A 24,279-nucleotide genomic window follows, 5' to 3' on the forward strand; every position below is an offset into this window, starting at 1 on the left:
AAGGTTTGGTCTTTTTGTGTGTGTATGCAAAGAATAATAAATTCTAAGGAGTCGATCCTGGGGTTAAAGAGAGGCATTATATGTTAAAAAGGGAAGGTCCTCAAAGAAATGAGAAAGAAGTTTATAGACATATCAAAGAGGCTGTAAAAACACAGACACCTCATAAGCATTTAGAGACATAGCTTGCCCACTTTCTTCTTTATTTGCAGCACAAACCAACAGGATGCAGAATATATAAGTTACAGGCTCAGAAGCTATGCATTGACAATCTGACAATATACCAGCAATAAATACTTTAAAATATGTCTTCTTGAGACTATATTTAAAGTATTTCGATATAATTTCCAACATTCCCTAACAAGATAAGTTCTAGGCAGAAATTCACAATCCCAGTGCTGATGTTAGGTGTTGCAGTGTTAGGCCCTCAGACAGGGACTGTTGAGGAGACATGAGAAGAAGCAGTGGTGGTGGAACAGTCTTCATGTCTGGCTGTAAGGAGAGCTGATCCTGCCAGGAACTCTAAGGGCTGCATTCTATGGGCTGTAAGGAAGGTATTAGAGGGCTGGGACAGGAGGAGAGGGTGCTGATGGCCTCTCTTCTCTGGTCTTCAACAAGAAAATCCAGAAAAATATTCACTAGCCCTCTGAAAATATCTCCTTTTGATGTTTTTCTTGCTGGCAATTATAATGGTCCTGACTGTTGCTGTCTTCTCCCATCACAGAACGCTTGCAATGGGCTGTAACAGGAATCCCATCCCAAGGGTTTGTCTTGGGTATTTAACGAGAAATCTGTCTGTCAGTGGTTTTAAGACCTTAGAGCCGTGTGGGTAGCCCCAGCTCTTGATTTCAGCAGATAACTTCCCTGGAAAATGAGGCAGCAAGGCAATAAAATGGTTGGAAGTAAACGTGGACCTAGTGGGGTGGCTGGGCTGGCTGCCAAACCCCTTCCAAAATACATGGAGTTTTCCTGCTGCTGCAAAACTATGTTTCTGTGCTAGATTTGAGACTGTGTTTACATGTGATTTGCCACAAGAACTCTATCTGGTCTGTGATACAAGAAGCTTTTGACATTTCTAAGTAAACTGTTTAAATTATCTGTGGGCAGACATTTAAAATGCATCTATCTAATTAGAGGGCCTCTGTTTATGTTAAGAAAGAACTTAATGAATCCTTAAGGACAAATCTGAATATAATTACAGAGTGTGCTTGCCACTCTCACAAGCTGCTTCCCAGCCTGCTCAGCACTGGGGCCTCCTGCAGCATTCACGTTTTTGTCAGATGACTTCATTTCTCCTCCAGAAACATGCTGAGCCCTCACTGGGAAGCAGACTGGGCTGGAACTCTCAAATGCCTTCAGTGAGTGGAAATGCAGTCCCAGGGACAGTCCCACACTAATAAAACCAAATAAAGATTTAAGACCATAAAACAAAGTAAAGCGGATCGCTGACAGCTTCATGCAGAATCCTCTTGGTGTCTGTGTAAGCCCTTGAGACATCTGCTTGTTGGAGCTCTGCATTCTCCTGTTGGTCCTGTCTCAAATGTATTCTGGAGCTGGCCCACTCCACCCAGGTGAGCTGGGCAAGGGAGCCCATTCCCAGCTCTCCCAGCCTCCCCAGGTGAGAGCTCTGGGGCTGCTTGAGACCACAGAGACAGCAGAAGGGCGAGCCTGGTTATCAGAGCAAGGCTTGGCTTTCTGCATTTGCCACCACTTACCTTGTTCAGTAATTACTGAAGACAAGCTAAAGAATGGGTCCCTAGAAATTAAACTCAAGTTTCCTGTCTGTGTTCTTCTGATCTAACCATAAGCTTACATTTCTTCAGCAAGTGAAAGCAATGAAATGATGAAAGAGTGGTGAAAAATAATGCAAACAATTGGTATTGCATGGTAGGGGGGCTGGGCAGCATGCCCCAGGAGGTCAGGCTGGTGCTTCAGTCTGAACATTTGGATAAATTTGGGCACAAACCACTATTCATTTAAAATGAACAGAAGGAGAGCAAATAAAATAAGCTGCAGCAAGGAAAAAATAAAAAAACCAAACAGGCTGGATGTAGCATTTTAGTTAAAGGTATTGAAATTTCGAGACAATGTTTGTTACAGCAAATATTGAAATAACCTCCTGCATCCTGCTTTACACTAGGTACACAAAAGTTAGCTATCTTGTTTTAAATATTATTTTTGCTTCATATGTTTCAGGGTCCCTTTTCAACCTCCTGTTAAATCAGCATATTCCTCCTGAACTGAAGAATAAATGGGATCTGAAATGAATTTAATAGGACACCATCAGCTAGCCACTGCTGATGGATTTCCTCTTGTTGAAGGTCCTCATTTGTTTGGTAAGTCACCAAATTAGGTTGAAATAGCAAGCTGCCCTAGACTCAGAAACTTAGAAGAAAATGGACTGAGATTTCAAGTTAAGGGTATGTGGCTGAAATGTGCCAACCTTCTTGAATCTTCAGTACTTAAGAGAGGACTAACAAACAACAGATCTGTGGTGTTTGCATAATCCTGCACATCATTGCTCTCATCAATGCTCACAGCAGAATCTGCAGGTTGTTTTTGAGACACTCTTCTAATACTGGAGATCATTTGACAAAAACAGACCTTTGTATGGAGGCTGGATGTTACCTTCGTGTGAGTCACTTAAATCAAGCTGAGCAGATATATTTCCAGTTAATCTGTAACGAAATTATAGTGCAATGTATTTGTGTTGCCATATTATGCAAATTTATGGAAGTAATTTCACCTAAATTAAAGTCTTTGTCTTATTAAGACCATTAAAAACATATCCTAATAACTTCAAGAAGATTTATAAAGCAGGTTGGAAGATTCTTTTTACTCTAGTTCCACTGAATTTTTCAGAGCTAAGCATGAGTTTGTTAATGAGTGAAAAATTCTTGGTAAATATTTTGTAAGCATGGGTAAGCTCTTTTCTGGTATGTGTACTGCTCAGAAAAAAAAGCCAAAAACAAACCAGAGAATAATGCATTTTTAGCCTTTCATTTGACATGAGAGTGGGTCCTTCATCGAGTAAGTCATGAAACATTGAGGGCCTCACACACAGTGCAGACCCTCACAAAGTGCTGCAACACTTGAGAAGTTTACAGCCCAAATAAGACCAGAATTCTTTTTCAGTGCTGGAAAAACCGAACGCATTCCAGTTTCATCTGTTTGAAACAAGAGTAGTGCCTGGGGCCTGGAAGGAAGGACTCTGGCACCCAGAGCCACTCCAGCTGCAGAGCTCCTGGAAGTCAGGACCATCTCTACAGGTCAAACCACCTGCAGTGCCCTGGCTCCATACAGCTAAAATAAAGCATGATCACTAATGAGAAGCAGAACCCACTCCATGATTGCGTGTTGCTGGCTTTTATCCCTCTTTGTTTTGGGATTTGGTTGGAGAAATGTTTTAGAGTTGTTAAAAAAATACATTCTAACAATCAAACAAATCCTTTGCTACCTCTGAATTCCAATGTCAGGCCATGATATACAGACAGGAGAACATTGCTCAGATCTAGGGTGTCAAATTTTATACCTAGTCAAATTTCAAAACTCCTGCATACCCAAGCTACTTCAGATTTTTTTCAAGAAATTTCCTCCCAATATCTGCTTTTCCATTAATAATTTCATTATTTTTAAGGAGTAATGATAAGGTTGCTTGAAAATACAAGGAAGAATGTTAATGTAAAATACTTTCCCTCCACAGGGTAATATTGCAAAAAGCTTTCAGAAGTGGGACTGTGTCTCTCATTATAGGTGTTCAGAGTTTAGTACAATGGAGATTTAATTCAAACTGACATTTCTGTAACAGAAAGAAATAATGTATTAAGGAGTTGAATCAGGGGTCCCACGAGGAAGAAAACTTAGCACTCCTACTGTGTTTCACTTAAGATGACTTTTGTTTTGTGAGGTGTCACTCTAATATGGTTTCTCTTTTGCTTTTATAGCTGGAAAAAAAGCCTATGACAACTAACATGCTACTGAGTGCAGAGAAAGTTAGTCATTGTGAAAATATGACTCCATCTTTGCAAAACACTTGCAGGAAATGGTTTTGCCTCTCAATTCTTTATCTTTCTAAATTTTTTGCAATTTTTGGCATTTGGCTTTGGCAGGAACCCCAGAAAACAGGAAGGAAGCTTTTCTTTTAGATGATCCTTATAATGCATGTTTCTTTTAGGTCTTCCCATACATTGTGGCTCACAAGTTAAAAATTGCTGGCTTACAAACATTGCCCTTTATACAAACCAGTCTCCTTTATTCAAAGATGCATACTCACATTCTGTAAAAAAACCTTGGAAACACATTTTGTTTTCACTATGCTTTATTCAGTCTATGGAGAGAGTGTTCTTTGACCTTCAGAAGCAATCTAAGTGCATCTCTAAACATTAGCTCCAGGTTCAGGTCTTTCAAAAGAAATGTTGTCAATTCTGAGTTGCCTGTGCTTTGAGCCTCATCACCATGGTAATTCCAGGGCACTTCTACATCCTTAGCCTCAAGATGCAGCAGGTTTCAGAAAAAAGGTTTTCTACCTTTCACTAGATGAAAACTGTATGCTGCCATTTTAACAGTATATGTCTAAGGTAAAGGATCTCTGCATGGCTTAGTGTGTTTTAACCACAGATTTTCACTTCTGCAGTTATGAGTCCCTGGGAAAAGGGCCTTAAAATGCAAGTGAGGAAGGATCTTTAACCTAGTTAGAGTGAGGGTCCTTCCTTTCCACCCTGTCTTCCTGCAAAACTGCTTCTCTTTTTCTAATTCTCTACTCAGGTGATTTAGAAAGGTTACATATTTGTGTGGCATCTGAAACACATACAGTATGTGACTCAAACTGTCATTTCTAAGTAGCAGGCCTCTGAAGTACTAGCTCCATTTAATTTTCTGTGAAAGCACCTTAGAAGTTGTTAGTATGCAAGATATTTAGTGTGAAACATATCAGAAATAGAATTATTTCTAAGAATCTTAAAAGAAAATTACAGTAATTTCACGAATACAAGCCGCAGCAATTAGACAAAAATTTTGGTGGAAACCCAGAAGTGCGGCTAATATTTGGGTGCGGCTAATTTATGAACAAAAATGTGATATCTGCCCTTACCTAGTATCATACCAGTCCAGTCCCTAGCTGAAACAGTCTGAAATCCATGGTTTCCCGTTGTTCCGACGATGAACCAATCAGAGAACAGCTTATTGCCTGCCTGTGGATGGCGGCGTTACTGAGGGGCGGGGGTTGTTATCGGGGTGAGTTACCTCGGCGAGTTACCTCGGCAGTTCGATAAAAGTGTGTGATATTTCTCTGTACTTTTTAAAGTGTTTTCAGTCTTGTGCGGCTGCGGGGTTGGCTGGGCTCGCAGGGAGAGGGGTGGGGGAGCCGCTCAGCCCGCAGGGAGAGGGCTAGAGCGGCCGCTCGGCCCGCGGGGCCGCTCGGGCTACAGTGGTCGCTCGCCCCGCGGGGCTGCGAGGGCCAGAGCGGCCGCTCCTGTGCCAGCACGGAGATGTGGCTCCGCTCGGAGCTCAGCTGCCTGCCCGCGTGGCTGAGCGGCTGTTTAAGGGCAACGCGGATCCATTGGGAATGCTCGCAAAATGACCACACTATTGTTCCTGTCTTTTTCGGCTTGTAAATAAAGGGTGTGTCTTTTTTCACTTGGAAACAATGTTTCCGAGGTCGGCAGTAAGCCAGTAAGCCCCGGCGATCCCGCGATTGTGTTACTAAATGACGACTTTGTGAAAGTTCGCGGTGAACTAAAGTGTGGCTAATATTCCTGGTGCAGCTTATCTATTGACAAAGACATCAATGTTGCCAACACACCGGATATGCGGCTTATACTCCATGCGGCTTGTATTCATGAATTTACTGTATATGCTTAGTTTGAATGAAGACCTATTTCAAGTATTTTCAAATATTTCAAGTATTTTTGATGGCTTGAAAATGTTTTCTTGTAATATGACATTAAAATATAATAAGACAAGAAATGCCACCCTCACTCTACACGTTCCTAGCTGGGAAATAAGGTTTTTGGAGAAACTAACACTCTCGAAAGCTGTATTGAAAAGAATGAGGAAGAATAGGAAAAACCGATTACATGTAGCAAAGGGGGGGAAAAACCCAATACATCTAAACTTCTAAATAAAAGAATAACAAATACTACTGAAAATTTTTGTAGACACAGAACAGTACCTAAGAGGAGCTTAAAAGGATGACTCCTTCTAGGCAAATCTGCAATTTTTTTCTGTTTTTTTGTTTTTGCTTGGTTTGGTTCAGTTTGGTTTATGGGGTTTTTTTTGTTTGTTTGTTCTTTTTTTAATTTGTTATTGTTTTGTTTGGGGTTTTTTGTGGGTTTTTTTGTTTGGTAGGTTTGTTTTTGGGGTTTTTTTGTTTTGTTTTTGGGGGTTTTTTGTGTGTGTTTTATGTTTTTCTAAAATAAACAATAGTAATAAAAATTTAGTAGGGTCAAGTGTCCAAACTGATTAAACAGCTTCAAGATCATAACATATGTCAAATAACTTCTTGTCTTTAACACCACCCGGCAGTTGATGCAACATCTGGCTTCATCCCTGCAGAGAAGATAATTAGGCTCATAACTGACCCCCAAATCAAAAAGAAACAAACCAGCACAAATTAAAACAGAAAACATTGGATGCATAATAATTATTAAGAGAGCTAAACCAAACAGAGTGAGTAAAAAAATTTAATGAGAAGGACAGATTGGATGTGGCCTTCAGCAACCTGTTCAAGAGGAAGGTGTCCCTTCCTATTTCAGAGTTTGGAACTAGATGATGCTTAAGGTCCTTTCCAGCCCAAACCATTCTATCTTGTCATACAAGTGTGTCCAGTATGGTCTGAGCACTTTGGCATTTTTTGGAGAATGCAACATTCCTGCATTTGAAAAACCTGCCTCCTGTGATACTGGAGTGGTTAATCTATTGCACAGAACCACCTGACCTCACCAAATATTTATTGATACAAAATTTTGTTGTAACTAAACCACAATAGGTACAAAAATACAATGGCTAGGCTACTTGGAGGCATCCCCTCAAACTGGTAACCAAATTTTACCCAGGTAAATCCACACTGGGAAACAGACATTGTTTCCGGCATCTACAAACAAGTTGTTCATAATGGAGTTAATTAGTAAACTATATAACCTCTGCTCTGTGTCACTCCTTCTAATCTTAAAGAAAGTTCTCACAGTAAAGAGGTGAACAGGACACAGACAAAGCAGAATTAAGAAGTTTCGTGTATATATAGACTCTAGGAGGTAAAAAAGAAAAAAGAGAGTGAAATGAGGACTGAGGCACCTTAAGGAGAGTATTTTTCATCAAGAAATGGTCAGACTGAACACAGCTTGAGGTAGGATATTGCCATATTCTCACTTGGATATTTTTGTTATCTGTTCTTGCACTCTTCCTTGATATTATAAGATGTTAGTAGGTTTTTTAAACCAAGTGATCTTTACAAGATATGCAAATCATTTGTTTGGAATTAAACCAGGATATTGTTAATGGCTATGCTATGGTTTCTGAATTACCTAATTCTGAATAGGTTTTTTTATGGTCCTTCATGAATAATGAAGGAGAGCCAAGGATTCACATTTTAAACATGCTTAGAATTTAGTTCTCTTTGTTGAACTTTATATTACTAGAACAATAATTTTGACATTAAAATATGATCTCATTGTAATTTCTGTAATATTCTGCATAAAATAATCTTTAGCTCACACAAAATCTCAGTATAATTCTGTGAACTGAAAACAGCTTCTTATTTCCTGTAAGGAATATTTGTACAAGTCAAATATCTTTTGAAGCTTCATGTAACATATTCTGTGTAAAATTTAAAGTAACAAAAGTAAAACTCTTTAATAAGTTTCCATTGCAAGTAGAAAAAATATTTGTAAAACAATGATCACATGCATGTGAAAGTTTCACTTTGCTTTTAGTGAGCTTTCAATATTTTTGTAAAAGGTTTTAATTGAAAAACACTTATTTACAAAATATAAGATTTGCAAATAGAAAAAGCCTGCAGCTGTGAGTAGCTGAACATGCATGTGTGCTTAAGTAGTTCTTCCCCAAAATTCTGAAAGGTATCCTTCAGAAGGATAAAGAGATAATTGATTCTGAAAAAAAAATTCTGAAAGTTATCCTTCAGAAGGAAAAAGAGATAAATATTTCAAAGTAATTGACACAAACAAAATGTTGGTGTAGTCATGTGACAGTGAGCTCATTTCTGATTTCACTTTTTACTACTGCAACTGCAATGATTTTACTGGGCTGCTTATGATTTAGCTGCATGAGACCAGTCCATCCCAGACCTCTATATATGTATCTGGAGAAAAGCTGGTGTACATTCTGCTTGGTAAGATAAGATTACTTTTCTTTTGTGATAAGAAATTATTTGGGCTAGACTCTCACGTACAAGTCTTCAGGTAGATCATACTCAGGTCTACTTAAAACAAACCAAACCAAACAAAAAAACCTTCAAAACTTCAAGCTGAAGTGGGAAAACCTACCTACTTGCAACTTAATTGTCTTCAAAAATCATACTGGTCTTTGAGCACTTCCCAGAGTTTAAGCTGTAAGTTTGTCTTACATAAAACAAGACCATATTCTCTCAGTCTCTCTCAAACCTGTCTGGTTTTCCTTTTCCCTTCCATTGATCTGAGCATAGACTCAGTTCAGCTAAATAGTTTAATGTTGTGTTTGAGGGAAGGAAAAAGGAGGTGATTTGGGTTGTTTGGCTTTTTTTCCTGTATTTAATTAATTAAGACTCTAATTTTTTGTTGTTTCCTTTGGAAGCAGAGTAGAATTAATGATTGGGAAGATTTTTCTAAACATACTTATAACCTAAATGGCTCTACAGTTGTTTAAATAAACCCCCAGTATTGTCTCAGGATGTACTGCAGTTCTTTAGTAGCTCTGAATTTTTTAACAAGCCCTGAGATTTTTTTTCTATGGAAGGAATGTTGCCTTCTTGCTCTTTCAGAGCAAGCAGAGGCCCAAGCAGCTCAAGAGTCTGGTATATACAGCTTTTATGGAGTTTCCTGTGTATGGCAGAAAACTAAAAATCAACAGTTTCTTCCTTTTCATGTTGGGACTATCCCACTTTCTGTTAGTAAACTCAATTAACTAATTACTAAATAGCACATGAACACTTAGGTTTCCACAGTGAACAGATTTCTTTCTAAAGAGAGACTGAATGATTGAGCTTTAGTACCTGAAGTACCTTGACCAGGCTTCATGAGCAGCAGCCTCAACGAGTGGTAAATGCTGCTAAAGACCTAGCACTCCTTAAACCTACACTGGATGTCAACTCTTTGTTGTCCTTAACCTTTATTTGTTTTGTCATTGCTCTGGCTGGCAGGTATCAGTGACAGTTTGCATCTGATGCATGAAGCTGTAATGTCACTTCCAGACTCTACAAGAGTCCCCAGGTGCCCTCTGTGTGTCTGTACTCTTTGTTTGAATGACATAACCTTGGATTTGGGGAGTGCCTCCTGCTGCTCTGCTGCTGCCATTGGAGCACTTGGCACCCTGGCCTCTTGCAGAGCGACAAAATGCAACCATAATTAAACTAATTGCTGGTAATAAAGGGCACCATTTTTCCCATCCAGTTTTGTGTCACGTTTTTCCAGACATACATCTTGCTGCTCATTCTGGAACTGGGACCACAACACTTGTTGCTGGCAAAGAAGTGCTGTGGGCAATGATAGAGTGACCACACAAACCCACAACACTTGCATGGCTCCTGAAGCACAGTAAAATAGGAAGGGCAGACAGCTGCAGAGCAAGAGTGTGAGACCTTGAAAGTGAAAAAGCAGGTGTAATTAAAAGGTTAGTTCCTGGTGCCAACCGGAGTGAGACAAAGGAGAAGGAAGGATTTTTATTATTTCTTGTCATTGCAGATGTTCCTTCTTTTTAACTGTCAGCATTTGTTCATTGTTTTTGATTCCTCACAAAAGGAATCCAATTTTGTGTCAGCAAAAATGTTTTTGGAGCTCTTCTGAAGCACTGTTAAGTGATGGTCACCAATGAACATTAATCTATTATTTCCTTGTAAATAATGCTGTTGATTCAAACAAAACTGGACTGGTCATCTTCCTGGAAATATGCACTATTTTTCTCAGACTCTCTTCTTGGAACTATTGAAGGAATTGAGTCAGTGTTTTCATTAAGCAGCAAGATGTGGCTCTCTCCAACAGAAAATAAGAAATAATTTGCAAATAACTTTTAAATTCAAGTTTTCAGTTGTTTGACATAGACTTGATTTTATCGACACCATCCAGGGACTGCTAGATTTTGTGCTTGGAGTACAGAAAAGAAATGAGAGTTCAGTTGTCTGCAATTTTAAATATGCCATTTAATGAGTGAGAAGGTTGCATTTCACCACTTATATCAGGAATGTATTTCTTGTTCTTTCCTGGTAACATCACCTTCCTATTTCAGGCTCTTCTTGAAGGGTTATTTCATGTTTTCAGTCTTCTAATTAAGCCCCACCCTTGTAATTTTTCCCTAGTGCAGTTTTTGTCTGTCATGATATATTCATTCAGAATTAAATGCAAATTAGCATGATGTTTGAGTCTTGATTTAGCCTTCCCCAATACCATGGGGTGTTTGCAATTTTATTTCTTCCATTCTGCTTTTAGGCCTAATTTGGGTTGTTAACTTCTCTGGGGTGGGGTTGCCCTTTCTTGCAAACTGAACAATTATATGATTACCTGCACAGTATTTTTCAAGATTTTTTTTATGTAACTGCCAGTGCTAAACGTTTCCACCAATTATAAAGCAGTGTTTGAGAATGAATAAATTATTTTTAAAACTTCTTGCACTGTATTTGTGTATCAAATCTGAGTTTAGATAATGCACTCTCTGTGTTTGTGCCTGGTTTTTGAGATAGATGTCTGGAAGTGGAAATTTCTCTAATAACTACAATTTAATGGTAGTAATACAAATTGGTTTTGCATTATTCTTTTCCAGGTGTCCTTTCAGAACCAATGAATTCTCCAGTGCAAGAGGCAGATGTGTCACCTTATGCACAGTACAACAATGTGCCATTTCCCCAAGTTCAGCCTCAGATCTCATCGCCACCTTATTACTCCAACCTAGGATTCTACCCTCCACAGCATGAGGAATGGTATTCCCCTGGGATGTATGAACTCAGGAGGTTACCCTCAGAGACCTTTTTCACAAGGGAGACAGAGATCATGGATATTCCTGCAGCCAAAAAGCCTAGACTGGGTCACTCCACAGGAAGAGTGAAAGGAGAAGAGCTCTGTGTGGTCTGCGGTGACAAAGCCTCTGGGTACCACTATAATGCCCTTACTTGTGAAGGATGCAAAGGTAGGATGAAATCAATTCAGCTAATAGGCACAGCAGCTTCTCAGGTTTTTAGAGTTTGTTTTTTTTTTTTTAATTTTTACTTTTCTTGTTAATTTTTTTCCCAAACCTAGCATATTAGAGATTTGCATTTGGATCCTGTGTACCCTATTCTGTATTTACAGACAGACTGGCAGTGTCTTCTACCATTGCCCTATGGTTATACAGCATAGCAGGCCAACCCATGGCTCATGAGCACCATTAGATTTTGGTGAACTGAAGGACAGCTTCTCTGTGGAGACTGACAGCCTGGCCCTGCTCTCTCTGTTAGCTGCTCGTGCCATGCTCTGCCTGAGGAAGGAACACGCCCATGGAGGCCCCTGGGAGCTGAGTGCTAGACTGCCCTAGAAAATAGCTAAAACCAGCCCAAGTGCCTCTGGTAGTGTGCATTGAAGGGAAGCAAAAGCTGTCAGCCCCCACCTGCAGGCTGTTCCCAGGGACTCTGTTTCCCCCAGCTCCCAAAGGATATGTTGGCCATCTTCAGGTTTGTGAAATGAAAGGATTTCTAGTTCTATACTTTCTTCTAAGGGTAGCCCCTGTCTCTAGGGAGGGAGCTTCTTCAGGAAGGAGGTTGTATCTGTTGGACAAATATCTTGCTTCTTAGAAGACTATTTTTCACATATCATTATTGGGATAAATGTGATGTAGAAAATAATTTCTGTTATGATAAACATGATTGCCAGATATTTTAGCAGAGAGGGACAAGAGGTTATGTCAACTATTATACCAGAAGAGGTATAATATATCTGTGACAGGGCTGAGGTGCCTTATGGCCAGGAAAATAGTTTTTTCATCCTGTTCTGTGAAAAAATATTTCATTAATATTTCTGTTTTATGGATAAAGACTAAAGCATGGTCACTACCGAATCATTGAAATTATTGAAATATCTAAATATGGAATTCACTGTTATAGAGAGTGGACCTGGACCTAATTTGGGTTTTTTGCTCTATCACATAATTATTTGTGAGGAAAAAACAGACCACAATAGTCGAACACTCTAAACATGAATACAGTCAAGGCTCACACAGTTTATCTCAGTAATTCCAATAAATGAGAGATTCATTTATTTCTGCTGTCTGAGTGAATAGTGTCCAAGTCAAAAGCTGTGAATTAACTCATATTAATGCTGTCATTATAAACCAGGTTAAACTCAATTTTGATGTAATGACTCCAAGTAATGATACATTTATTCTTATAGTAAACTGTTCCTTATCTTTATTAACTTCAGTATTAAAGAGAAACTTTTCAAAGACTTAAAATTACAAAGTTTGAAATTTGTATAGAATGTTTCTAGAGGAGACTTTAAAGCTATCAGGTAAATATTCAGACTGAAACCTGTGGTGAAAGGAAAAGTGCATCCACTTCCCTACTGATTCAATTTGGATCACTCTATCTAACCATAATTTTACTGCTTTATTGGGATAATCTATTTTATGTTTTTGTTCTGTTTCATGACTTCAACATCAATTATAAAGAATAGTACCCTTGATCAAACATAGTAAAAGTTGAATTACTCAAGGATAATGGATTCTGTCTCTACAATAAACTTTAAAGATGACTAAAGTACCAGCTGATTCAGTTGGGAGATGTGCTGAGGACAGTAATTCTGTCTGACAAGGCAAAGCAGATACTATGTTTTCTAGATCTCTTGATCATTCTTACTGTCTGTGGAATTTTTCACATGGATATACATTACCTTCAAAATATGGAGACCAAAATTCCGCTGGATACTTCATTTGTGCTCTTATCTGTGCACTAGAACAATTACCTCACGTGTCTGTGTCTTGCACCACAGTATGAGATTATCCCCTCTTTTTGGCAACAAGACTGCTAATTCATGCTTGTGTCCAAAATAATATGCAGATCTCTTTCTCTAGGACTAGTGGTCACCTTGCAGCACCTCTGCTCCATTGATGCAGTGGATGTTCTTATTCAAAGGAAGAAGCTTTGCACATATTTTTATGGGATTCAATCCTCTGTGAGAATATGTAATTTTTTTTTCCTTGGGTAATGCATTCAGCAACATTTTCCATTCCCTTTGTTTCTTTTTTTCTTGGGTAGATGGAACAATATTAGGATCTTATCTATGGTCCTCATGAGAATATTAATCTGAAGATATTTGCGGGAGTATATATATATTTTTTTTTTATTTTTTTTCTTAAGAGATTACCATCCATTAACAAATATGTATGAACTATTTCATTAATGTTTTACAAAATATTTACAGCTCAAGGAGCAATATGATGTGTTTAAATATGCTTACTGTAGAGACCATTTCTGAAACAGTCTTTGCAGACTGACATCAGAGACATTCTGGTACAGCCTCAGCCTGGATAATTATACTGGGTTTTAAGGGCCATTGCTAGGTGTTACAGAACAAGAGTGACATAAAGTTGTGCTTGTTTGATTGAGCCTCAGTATAAGTTTTGTTTGTTGAAACAAAAAGTGCCCATCTTTGAGATCCCTTTCAACCCAAGCCATTCTATGGCTCCATGAGAAGCTAGTTACACATCTCCTCCATGCAGGCTTGCAGTAGGAGTTTTTGCAGTATTCAAACCACTCCTGTACTGCTTGACGTGTCTCACACCAGACTAGAACTCTTCTTGGGAAAAAGGGTCCTCTTTAATCTTCTCCTCACACTAACAACACCCACCACGGGGGTATGGGGCAAAGGAACAGTGGAAGGTATCTTGATAGTCTGACAGAGCAGAGCAGGTGCTTTGTTAGCAATTGTGAATTTCAAAAACTTTTAAACTTAAAAGTCATCAAGATGCCAAGCAGACATATTTCCAAAGCTTTCATCTACGCTTTTTACAACTGCACTCCATCAGTAGCATTGGAGCAGCTCTACCATAATTAATCATATTAATGGCTATCTGAGAACTAAGGAAATTCAGCATTTCCAGCCAACGTAAGCTTTCCATAATTTGGCGAAAGTAGTACTGTGCCAGAAAAACCTTCAGCTTTTGAGTTTACTAACCCTTTGGTAGTTTAACATATGCTGTTTCTGACTTACGTTTAAATTTTATTTAAACTCCTCCTGGTATAGAAAGTCCCATACAAGTATTTGCAGCAGCGTAAGTTCATTTTGAATTAGTAGTGGATAATAGATACAGAAATTTCATTAATACTAAAAGCTAATTTCAAAATTAGTAATGAAAAGTCTGTTCAAAAAGACAGTGATTCAAGAGTCACTTCACAGAAAACTGAAGCAAGAATGGGATTAAAACTAGTGTTTGCAAAAAAGAAAAAATCGTATCACTTTTCAGATTATTTCACTTTTTCAAAACCTTTGTTTTCAAGAGAAAGTATTTGACCACTTGTTGGTTCCTAGATTTTTGCATCCATGTTTTTGTCTTTTTTCTTTCTTCCACATCTTAAAAAAATTATTTATCAAAAATTCTTTGCTTTCTTCCATCATGAAGAAGTAAATGCATACCTTGTGAAGAGGTTGAGTGACAAAGTCATCAATCAGTCTTAGAATGTTATAAATATTTGTGCAGAACTTTTCAGCATTTAGAATTAATTAATAGATCATAAACTATAGGATTTAAAATTTACAAATAAAATTATAGATTGTATTAAGCAGATGCAGTTGCCTTTAACTGATAGTGAGAATTTACAGCTTAAATCCAGGCTTTTTTCCCCTTCCCTGACCAGTAAATGGTAATGTATTAAAACCGTGTGAGTGATGAATAAAAACAATGCCTGGGGCTTCTGGAGGTTCTAAGTAATCTGCATTTCAAAAGAGACTGTTGCCAGTCAACTGTATTTGTTTGAAGAGCAGCCAATAAAACAGACAGCATGAAAGAGATTTCAAGAAGGACTTAGTGAAGATTCAGAGAAATGCCAGATTTTTTGTGACCAGGTAGTGGAATTGTTTTACTGTTTGCTACGCACTGGTGTTTGGAAGAGATTAGGCAACTATAAAACCACGGGTCAAATTTGGAAAATTGTCATCTGACAATGCACAATTTTGCAAACACACAGACAATCCTTTAGATTCACAACCGAATTTGCTCTATGATTTTAGTATAGGAGACTGGCTCTTATCTGGTCCCTCTTTTAATGCATCAGAGTGCCAGGTTGGAAAACAATAGCTTTATTGTACCAAGCAGTGGTGATAAGAAAGCAAAAGCTTTTTGAATAGCTCTGATTAATATAAATGTACACAGAGCTCTAGTTTGAAGCACGGTATAAATCAGTGATGTGGCAGCAGAAGCTCCCAGGAGTTTATTTCAGAAACCTGCCCTCACATGGGGAGGAGAACTGATTCCCACTGTAGCTGATGCTAAATACTCTCTGCCATGTGAAGGGCAATGTAAGAAGATTATAATGACACAGGGAGTAACACTAAAAATTCAGGGAACATTGACAGCAAAGATTCTGTTGCTTTGTGATGACCCTTATTTAACAACATTTGAGTATCTCGTGTACCCCATGTTTTGCCCACAGTGCCGCCCTCACAGATGGGCAGCAGCCAAACAGGAGATTTGGACAGACTTAAGAAGGGTCCTCTCAATTTCTTCTATCAGTTGCTGTTTGCAGTGGTTATCATGCAATTTTTGAGTGAATCCAGTGACGATACCAGTAGAACTAACTGTGCAGGTGAAATTAGGTGTCTACTTAACTCATCAAGTGGACAGTACTCAGTGAATAAGGCTGGAGTATCTTGATGGAGGGATGGAGGCCACATCTACAAAAAGCAGATACAGTGCAGCCTCCTTATTAAACTTGAGTGTGGGTTTGCAGACCAGTATGGGGAGCTTCTGTTGCTCCACTGAGCTGGGGAAGGGTGAAGAGTTACTCAGCTCTCTTTCTTCACATTCTGTACCTCAAGAGACTTAACAGACTCATATTTTTTTTCAGTGACCATTTGTATGGTATCACCCTACGGCTCTGGTGCTGGTGCTCAGCCTGCTACTGGCGGGTTTCGGATTTGGGTCTGAATTTGGGCTCATTTGTTAAATTATATTACTTGATACTGTTATCAGTACAAGTATCAAGAATGTAGTCATCCAGGCACGTGTGTCATTCAGAAAAATTCGGTGCAGATGGAGGTGAACTTCACCTTGATGACTTTGCTTCTCAGTGTTTTCTTTCATCTGCATCACTGCTGTTTTGTGCAGGATTCTTCAGAAGAAGCATCACAAAAAATGCAGTATACAAGTGTAAAAATGGAGGCAACTGCGAGATGGACATGTACATGAGGAGAAAATGCCAGGAGTGCCGTCTAAGGAAATGCAAGCAGATGGGCATGTTGGCTGAATGTATGTATACAGGTATTTGCATCATCCAGTCAGAGTGTGCATTACATGCTCCGTTTGCTTGAGTGGTCTGGTTTTTATAAAAGATGTCATTTGGCAGGTGGAAGGTGTATGAAAGAAGATGCTGTGCCTGTGCATCAAACCCTGTTGAAAGACAAATGCACTTTTAACCATGGGATTTTATTGGTGTTCAGGGATGTGAGGGCATAGGAGCTGAGCAAATGGTGAAGGAAGGCCAGTCCTGCACTGGATGACAGCTATTAGTCTGCTTGAGCGGGAGGGAACAGGGGAAGTGAGTCTGTGGGAGACTCCCCAGGAGTGAGGGGTTTGCAGTGTTGTGGAAGCCAGACCAGGAAAGTCCTGGCACTTTTCTTTCCTGCTCTTTCTTGGGCTCCCCAGTCAAGTTCTTGCTGGTCAAGTTGAAGTTTTGGCACGCACACAATGCCATTTTCAAGAAAAGAGCAGGAGTGTTGCTAGCAGGAAGTTTCTGTGGACTTGACAAATGTATGTTCCCAGACCTCACCCAGCAATCAGGCAAAGCTGGGCAAGGGCTAGCCCTTTTTTATAGTCTCATTAGCTTTTGTCGTGGTGCTATGGATTTTCCTGCCTTGCATATAGGCACACAGGTAGAACTCATAAACATATATGTCTCCAGAAATGAATCCAATGGATTTTAATAATGTTTCATATTAAAACAGATATCCTACTCAGACTCACAGTTTATAAACTTTATTGAGCTTCAAACTGGATAGCTTAGAACCGTGGGGATGTTGGAGTGCAACTTTTAACATGTTTAAAGCTGCTCTTTGATTTATTGCACTATTTTTGTAAGTTTGCTCCTGAAAACACTCTGTAAACATTTGCTCTTTTGCCTTCCATGAATAGAACTACAATTTATTTTTTGATGGCTCAGTCACTTTAGCATACACGTATGTGTGAAATCAATTTAGGTTCATACAGGAAATTAATCTACTTGGAATTTTTAATATATTTCTATCCTTCAATCTGATCAGAAGATGCTGTAGTAACTGTTGGTTATATGAGAAACAATAAGCTCCATCAATATTTCGAAGGTGTTGCCAGCATAATGTAATTAATCTTTCATTCTGCAAATTGAACAGGCTGCAAAGATCCTGAGATAGGACATATTCTTGTGCAATACATAAATATATGAGCACACCCCACTTTGATGGAAGAACTCTATGAGTCCTGCATTGTCAGAGGAAAATACCTCCCTTATGGAGCTCACCCCTGATCCATTGCTTCAAAACGTTGAGGATTCAAAATAGCTTGAGTCACTCAGTGCAGCAAAAAGCCCAACAACCCACTGCTGAAAAAAAAAACCAAAACAGGTCAGCGTAAATAATACTGACTGGGACCACATGAAACTTTTATACTGGTCTATCATTTTCACAGGCTGGCATAGAGGAAATAAAAGCCAGTGGGTGCTGCTGCCATTTGACTCTCTCTCTGCAATGGAAACACAGGGTATCTTGTGTTGCTCATGACTTAACCATAAGTGTGCTCTAACGCACTGCAATGAGGATGTTTGGCAAGGCAGCATTTAATGGCCTTAAAGTAGGAGTGTGTCATATAATTGCTTTTAGTTCAAGGCAATCTAGGACAGTAAAACACGAAACTTCTAGTAGTATAGGGCACTTATTTGAAAAAATATGACTAGGAAATAAAAGGTTACCTTGAACTTTGTTTCACTTACTCATTTTGTAGGATTATAATTGCAAGCTCTGTGGATTCATTTTTTCCTCTGTACAAGAGCTAAAGTATAAATATTTATGGCACAGCTGCTCAACAATCTTTCTCCTGCCCTTTATGTGCAAACTACAGACAGACCAAAATTGCTGCCCATCAATTTCAGTCATTTGCTGTCATTTGGATCTAAACTGCAAGTTTCTTGGGTGAAATGTCTACCTAGGGAAGACTCAGGTTCTGCCCCTCCTCCTGGAATTTAATACCCAGTGAAACCTAGCTATTTCTGAGCTAAAAAGTGATGTCCTGTCAACACACAAGTTTTTCAAAATACTCAAATGGAGCCAGAATAAGATATCAAGGTAATACTTAGTTGCAAGAAGCCTGAGAAAAACTCTGTCTTAATGCTTAAGGCAAATGGAAAACAAATTTTCCCTATGAAGGCAATAGACCAGATCCTAAGCTGGGGGAAAACAGCACAAGCCCATTAACAGCACCAAAGGATGCACTGAATAATTTAGAAAAAGAAATCTATGGTGCTGTGTGGCACCACAAATTACATGGCTCGATACCAATTATTATCTCCATCATTCCTATTTTCTCCTTTCAAGGTATTCTTTGCAGGTCTTATTTTAATCATGTAAATTTCCTCTTCTCTCAGCAGTTCAGGTAGGTCATTTTATATAGGGCTTAAACAGGAAATTAAAAACATTCACAACAAGATTCACTGGTTTCATGGTATCTTCCTCCACATCATATACTCACTGAATGAACCTCTTTGCCTGCTCTGCATTTTTAAAGGTGAAGAATGGGAAGAATACTTGAATGAAGGAAAGAAAGAAAGAAAGAAAGAAAGAAAGAAAGAAAGAAAGAAAAAGAAAGAAAGAAAGAAAGAAAGAAAGTCCTGTGCTGATAGGTTTATTTTTAGATGAATACTTACGTGTTTCCTTTTTAATTTATGATTTCTGACTGTCTTCCACAGATTGTGTAGGGTACCTACTGCTCCTTCTTTTTGTTAGCACAAGAAAATTGGTTGTTTTTTATGACATCCACACAAGGATGCTTCCTGCTTCAAGGTACTTAAGTGTAGTCTAGAACAAAAAAAAACTAAAGGAACAATCCCAAACTACAAATACAAAAATCCCTTTTTGCAAGTGGAACTTTATAATAAAGCCAGGGTTTTATGCACTCCTCTAATACAATGAAAACCAAGACCTTGGGTAACTTCTTAAATAAATACATTTTAAAGGTACATTTGCCAGTCCGAGTTGCTTCTGAGTCCACGTTTTCAGCTGTTGGTCTGTGTAGTGATGCAGTAATGGCTAAAGTCCCCGGAGTCCCCTCTTCTGCATGGGCTTGCTTTATAAAGATTCTGCCCAACTGATCTAATATTGCTTAAAGATTATTGAAAATATCTAATGCCCTTTGTATAAGAACATCTGCACCTCAATCACTGTTTTGGATCAGAGCAAAAGGGCATTATCTTATGTCTTCCAGTTGTTCCTATGGATTGCACTTCGCTTCAGGTCTTGGAGCACGGAAAGGCTTTTCTCTTGTATAAAGCTGAACCAAAGGCACAATCCAGTATACTCCCATCACTAATGGGCTTTTTGCCTGTAGGAATAAATTAGGCCCCTGATATGCTCATTGTGTGGATTCTGGGTCAGCAGAACCAACTGTTTTGCTCTGCAGATAAACTCTTTGTGGTGTAGGGTGCTCATAGTGTGTGCCTAGTTTGTCTCGGTAAACTCACATCCAAAGGTAATGACGTGTTCAGGAGATGATCTGCACAGGTAAGTGGGGTTGTTGGTGTAAAGGGCATTCATGGGCTTGTTTATGTACCTCTTCAGTGCCTCAGACATACAAAAAACCAATTGCTTTGTGTGTCCTAGGTCTCTTAACAGAGATACAGTGCAAGTCAAAAAGGCTCCGGAAAAATGTGAAACAGCCCCCAGATCAGACAGTCAATGAAGACAATGAAGGCCATGATGTAAAACAAGTAACTTCTACAACTAAAATATATAGGGTAAGAGAATTCTTGTAATTTTTCATACAGTGCTGGTGATGTGATTTTTTTTAAATGCATCTAGTACAGTGAATAAAGATTATTGAAAACCCTCTGGAGCTACCTGTATTGATTAAAAATCTACCTTCTACTAAGTCAAGGAAATTCCTTGAGTGTAGTAGTTCTGATATTTTTAGTCAAAACCCTATAAAGCATCTGTAACATCCATGCAGTATTTTTTCTGTCGTACATATATCACATACAGTGAGGTATGATATTAAAATTTGAACATACCTAGTCATTTGCTAAACATTCCCTTATTTCTGATAATTAACCACACAAACCTATGCAGTTAAAAACATTATACAGCTCTGTTCTGTACACTTCTGTAAAAGTCTCAGTGACAAGCAAACTCTTACCTCCAAATGGTGAAAAAAAGATGTATAGCTTTTGCCTCAGGCAAGAGATGCTACATCATTACTATGACTGCATTTCACGATGAGGTTTTTTCTTTTTTTTTTTTTTGCCAGTATAGGAGAAGGTAGAACTTACCCCAGAACAGCAGAAACTTCTTGATTATATTATGGATTCATACAGTAAACAACAAATACCCCAGGAGGTGTCAAAAAAGCTAGTAAGTATATTGACAAATTCTTTCTTGAAACACTTAAAGTGAAGCTGAGGATTACAAGGCAAAAATATTTGTAGTCATCGTGAGCTGGTGTAGTAAGTAGAGCAAACTATGGAGTTACACTTAGAGTATGCTGAAAGTAGGGCAGAATCTCTCCCATTCAGTCAACAATTAGACCACATCTTCATCAAACTTAAATGTTAAGAAAAATCTTTCAACTCTAGAATAAGACTTTTATGATCAAATCTAACCTTTGCTGATTGGAGCTTTGTTTTTTCCATTGTCAGTGTAGGCAGTGACTTGAGTTTGGCTTGTTGTCAAGCTTCCTTCCTGTAAAGACACTAGCCTGGATTCTTGAAAATATTTTCTTCAGTAAAAGACACTGTCTACTTCTTATGTTGCCTTCCAAAATACTTGGTTTTGACAATATTGGAGATAAAATGCAGTTTTTGGTGGAACTCTTGCCTGGTCCAGTCTAATAATTCTTGTATTTCATGCTCTTAAATATGAAATGTTAGTGAAAACTAACAGATTTTGTTTGGTTTGATTTTTAACAGTTGAACGAGGAATTCAGTGCCGAAGGAAATTTTCTGATTTTAACAGAAATGGCTACCAGTCATGTGCAGGTTCTTGTGGAATTCACCAAAAAACTACCAGGTATCTATATCCTGCATATTGGGGAAAATTTTGTTATTTATATGCTTGCATGCCTTTCTGTTGCTTTTTCACAATCTTTGTGTATATTTTAAAGACTATTTTAAAATGCCTGATCCTTCTACACATTGTTTAGACACTGCATAAAGAAAAGGTGCTTTGTGCTCAGAAGAATAATAAACTGAACAATCCAAACTCGCCTACTCCAAGATGTGGTACCCTTTAGCTATTGACAAAGAAAATACTCAGAGAAGGGGTTGTGTCTGTAGAGATTTTATTTTCATATATTGTTGCAGTGCAAAATTGCCTGCCTCTAAATTACCACTGACACTCACTGGACTCTGCTTCATTCCCTTTGCTGCCTTTCTAGCAATGCCTCTAAGTTATAACATCCACTGAGCTGTGAGTCCCACACAATAACTTTCCCTAGTTGGTGGCACCAATATTTATGGTCTTTGCATAGTGTGTTACGGACAAGTGCTGAACATCTGAGTTTATTAGCATTTTTTAACTTTTAAATTCATGTTACCTCAAGACTGAGCACTGGACATATGGTAGAGGTCCCCTTTAACTAAGGAAGGTGCATTCTAACACTGAAAGTAGCATGGCAATGGGAAAGGGTATAGAGAGCTCAAGTGGGAACATGAGAGAAGATATTATGGAGCAGCATCAGGTTAGACAAAATTCTCACTACTGGTTATGCTGCACCACACTTTGCTTATCCTCATGAAGTACCATGAACATTTGGGGCCTTGCCCCCCAAATACCTTGCAGAGCTGGCCTTGGATGCTGTTTCATGTAGAACAGAAGGACATTAGAGGCTCTATCTCCCAGGGTTGGTATTCTGCTTTATTCTTAGGCTTCCATGTGGTCAGAGCGAGAGATGGGGATAAAGAGAGAGCCCACACGTGGGCTCAGGGTTTTTCTCTGGGTCAGGAAAGGGGAGGGGTCAGCCTTGGCTTCAGGCCAATCCCATCGCAGGGGTCAGTCCATTGGTCTTGTAGAGGTTACAGGGTTAAAGGGATATACCATTCTTAAAGCAGTAGGGTATTGGGTTACAACATCTATGCAGATCTGTAGCACCTCATGCAGGAATTTCAGGACAGAAAGAAGAGGGAGCTGTTTCTTTTGCTGCCTGACTTGTCTCTAATGTGTCTTCAGGCTTCCAAACCCTTGATCACGAAGACCAGATTGCTTTGCTGAAGGGCTCAGCAGTAGAAGCCATGTTCCTGCGTTCAGCTGAGATTTTCAGCAAGAAACTTCCTACGGGACACACTGTCCTTCTAGAAGAAAGAATTCGCAACAGTGGTAGGTATCTTGTTTAATGGGGCAAAACTAAACCACACCATTTGCACTTCTGTGTCAGTATTTGGCCCTTGGGGAGCTAATAAGATTGTTTAGTAGCATTGAGATAGATTTATCTGAATGTTGTTCTTTACATTAACTAGAACAAATCTAACTGAGCCTTGAGTCTAAAGTTCCTAAGGTAAAGGATTCTTCACAAGTACATTGCAACTATTTTGAGTAATGCTACATGAAATAAATCTAGTGCGTGTCTCCAGTGATAAATGAAAGAAGGACAAAGAGGAACTATTCTCTTTCTAAATTGTTCATGTAAACTATTGGTAATTATGCTTTCAAAGACAATCCCTTTACGAAGAAAAAAAAGATTTTAGAATGTTACTAAGATGACTGAAGGCAAGCACCTATTCTTAGGGTTGTTCTGGTAAAATGGAATCATACTCAACAAGGTGCAAAGAAGAATTATAAATACAGCATGTTCTCAGTGTGTTTTGTGCTTTTTAAGGTCCATTGAAATCTCAGTGACTCTGATAAATTCCATTGGTTCTAGACATAAATCCTAATAATTATGACAAGCCAAATGGGGATAGATGTTTGTTCCTTAAAGTGGTATTGTACATGACCATGCATTGTTTGTGCTTCACCAATGCAATATTGAATGTTTTGCCTTTTTCTATATTGACCAGCAAGCTTTATCCAACCCTCAGATACCTATCAATGAATATTCAAGTAGATCAACAATTCTGAATAAGAGAATCAGTCTGTAGATTCTGGCTTCTGAGTTTCCTTTTTAAGGATCAGAAGGAGAAGAGACAGAAGAACATAACCTCAGTACTAGTCATGGGAATGGGCTTGAACTCAGTTCAGAAAGTACTACTGATGTAAGGAAAATTAGGCCAATACTTACATATCTGATTCACTAAAAAGGAGTCAGAAAACTTGAGAATAATTCACTAGCTGAACATATCTATTTATTTTGGCTTATCACACTCATTTATAATTAGTAGTTTTTGTATATTTCTTTTATTTTGATTGATTATAAGAGGATACTATTTGATGGACTGGAAACAGTGTCTTCCAGAGTGTTATGAATAGCTTCTGGTCCAGGTTCTGCAGGCAGAGAACTATGCCAAGAAGGCCAGATATGTTTCCTGGAAACTGTAATGAGTTGTCATAGATCCAAATGTCTTCATTAAGGGATATTTTACTGGATTATAACCCACATTTTTGATAAAAATAGGTTTTAGAGAAATGAATCCATATGGCAACATGATTAATGAAAGCTTCTCTTCTCTAATCTGTAAAATGAATAGGAAGCTTCTTTGTTCAGAGTATCAACTGTTCATTAAAAAAA

The 24,279-nt window shown here is 38.6% G+C and overlaps 1 protein-coding gene across 3 annotated transcripts in view; it reads left to right on the plus strand.

Annotated features, from left to right (window-relative positions):
- Positions 1-2,248: 2,248 nt before the first annotated feature.
- Positions 2,249-24,279, plus strand: part of NR1H4 (nuclear receptor subfamily 1 group H member 4) — a 30,672-nt gene continuing 8,641 nt past the window's right edge. Inside the window, exons 1-7 of one of the 3 annotated variants that reach the window (XM_033058665.1) lie at positions 2,249-2,333; positions 10,960-11,322; positions 16,489-16,641; positions 20,226-20,359; positions 20,874-20,972; positions 21,527-21,626; positions 22,785-22,931. In XM_033058665.1, the coding sequence (XP_032914556.1) occupies positions 2,249-2,333; positions 10,960-11,322; positions 16,489-16,641; positions 20,226-20,359; positions 20,874-20,972; positions 21,527-21,626; positions 22,785-22,931 (1,081 nt within the window). The remainder of the gene's footprint in view (positions 2,334-10,959; positions 11,323-16,488; positions 16,642-20,225; positions 20,360-20,873; positions 20,973-21,526; positions 21,627-22,784; positions 22,932-24,279) is intronic. The other 2 variants (XM_033058666.1, XM_033058667.1) reach the window with 2 other exon arrangements.

This window comes from Catharus ustulatus, chromosome 4 (genome assembly GCF_009819885.2).
Source record: "Catharus ustulatus isolate bCatUst1 chromosome 4, bCatUst1.pri.v2, whole genome shotgun sequence".
Taxonomy (NCBI): Eukaryota; Metazoa; Chordata; class Aves; order Passeriformes; family Turdidae; genus Catharus; species Catharus ustulatus.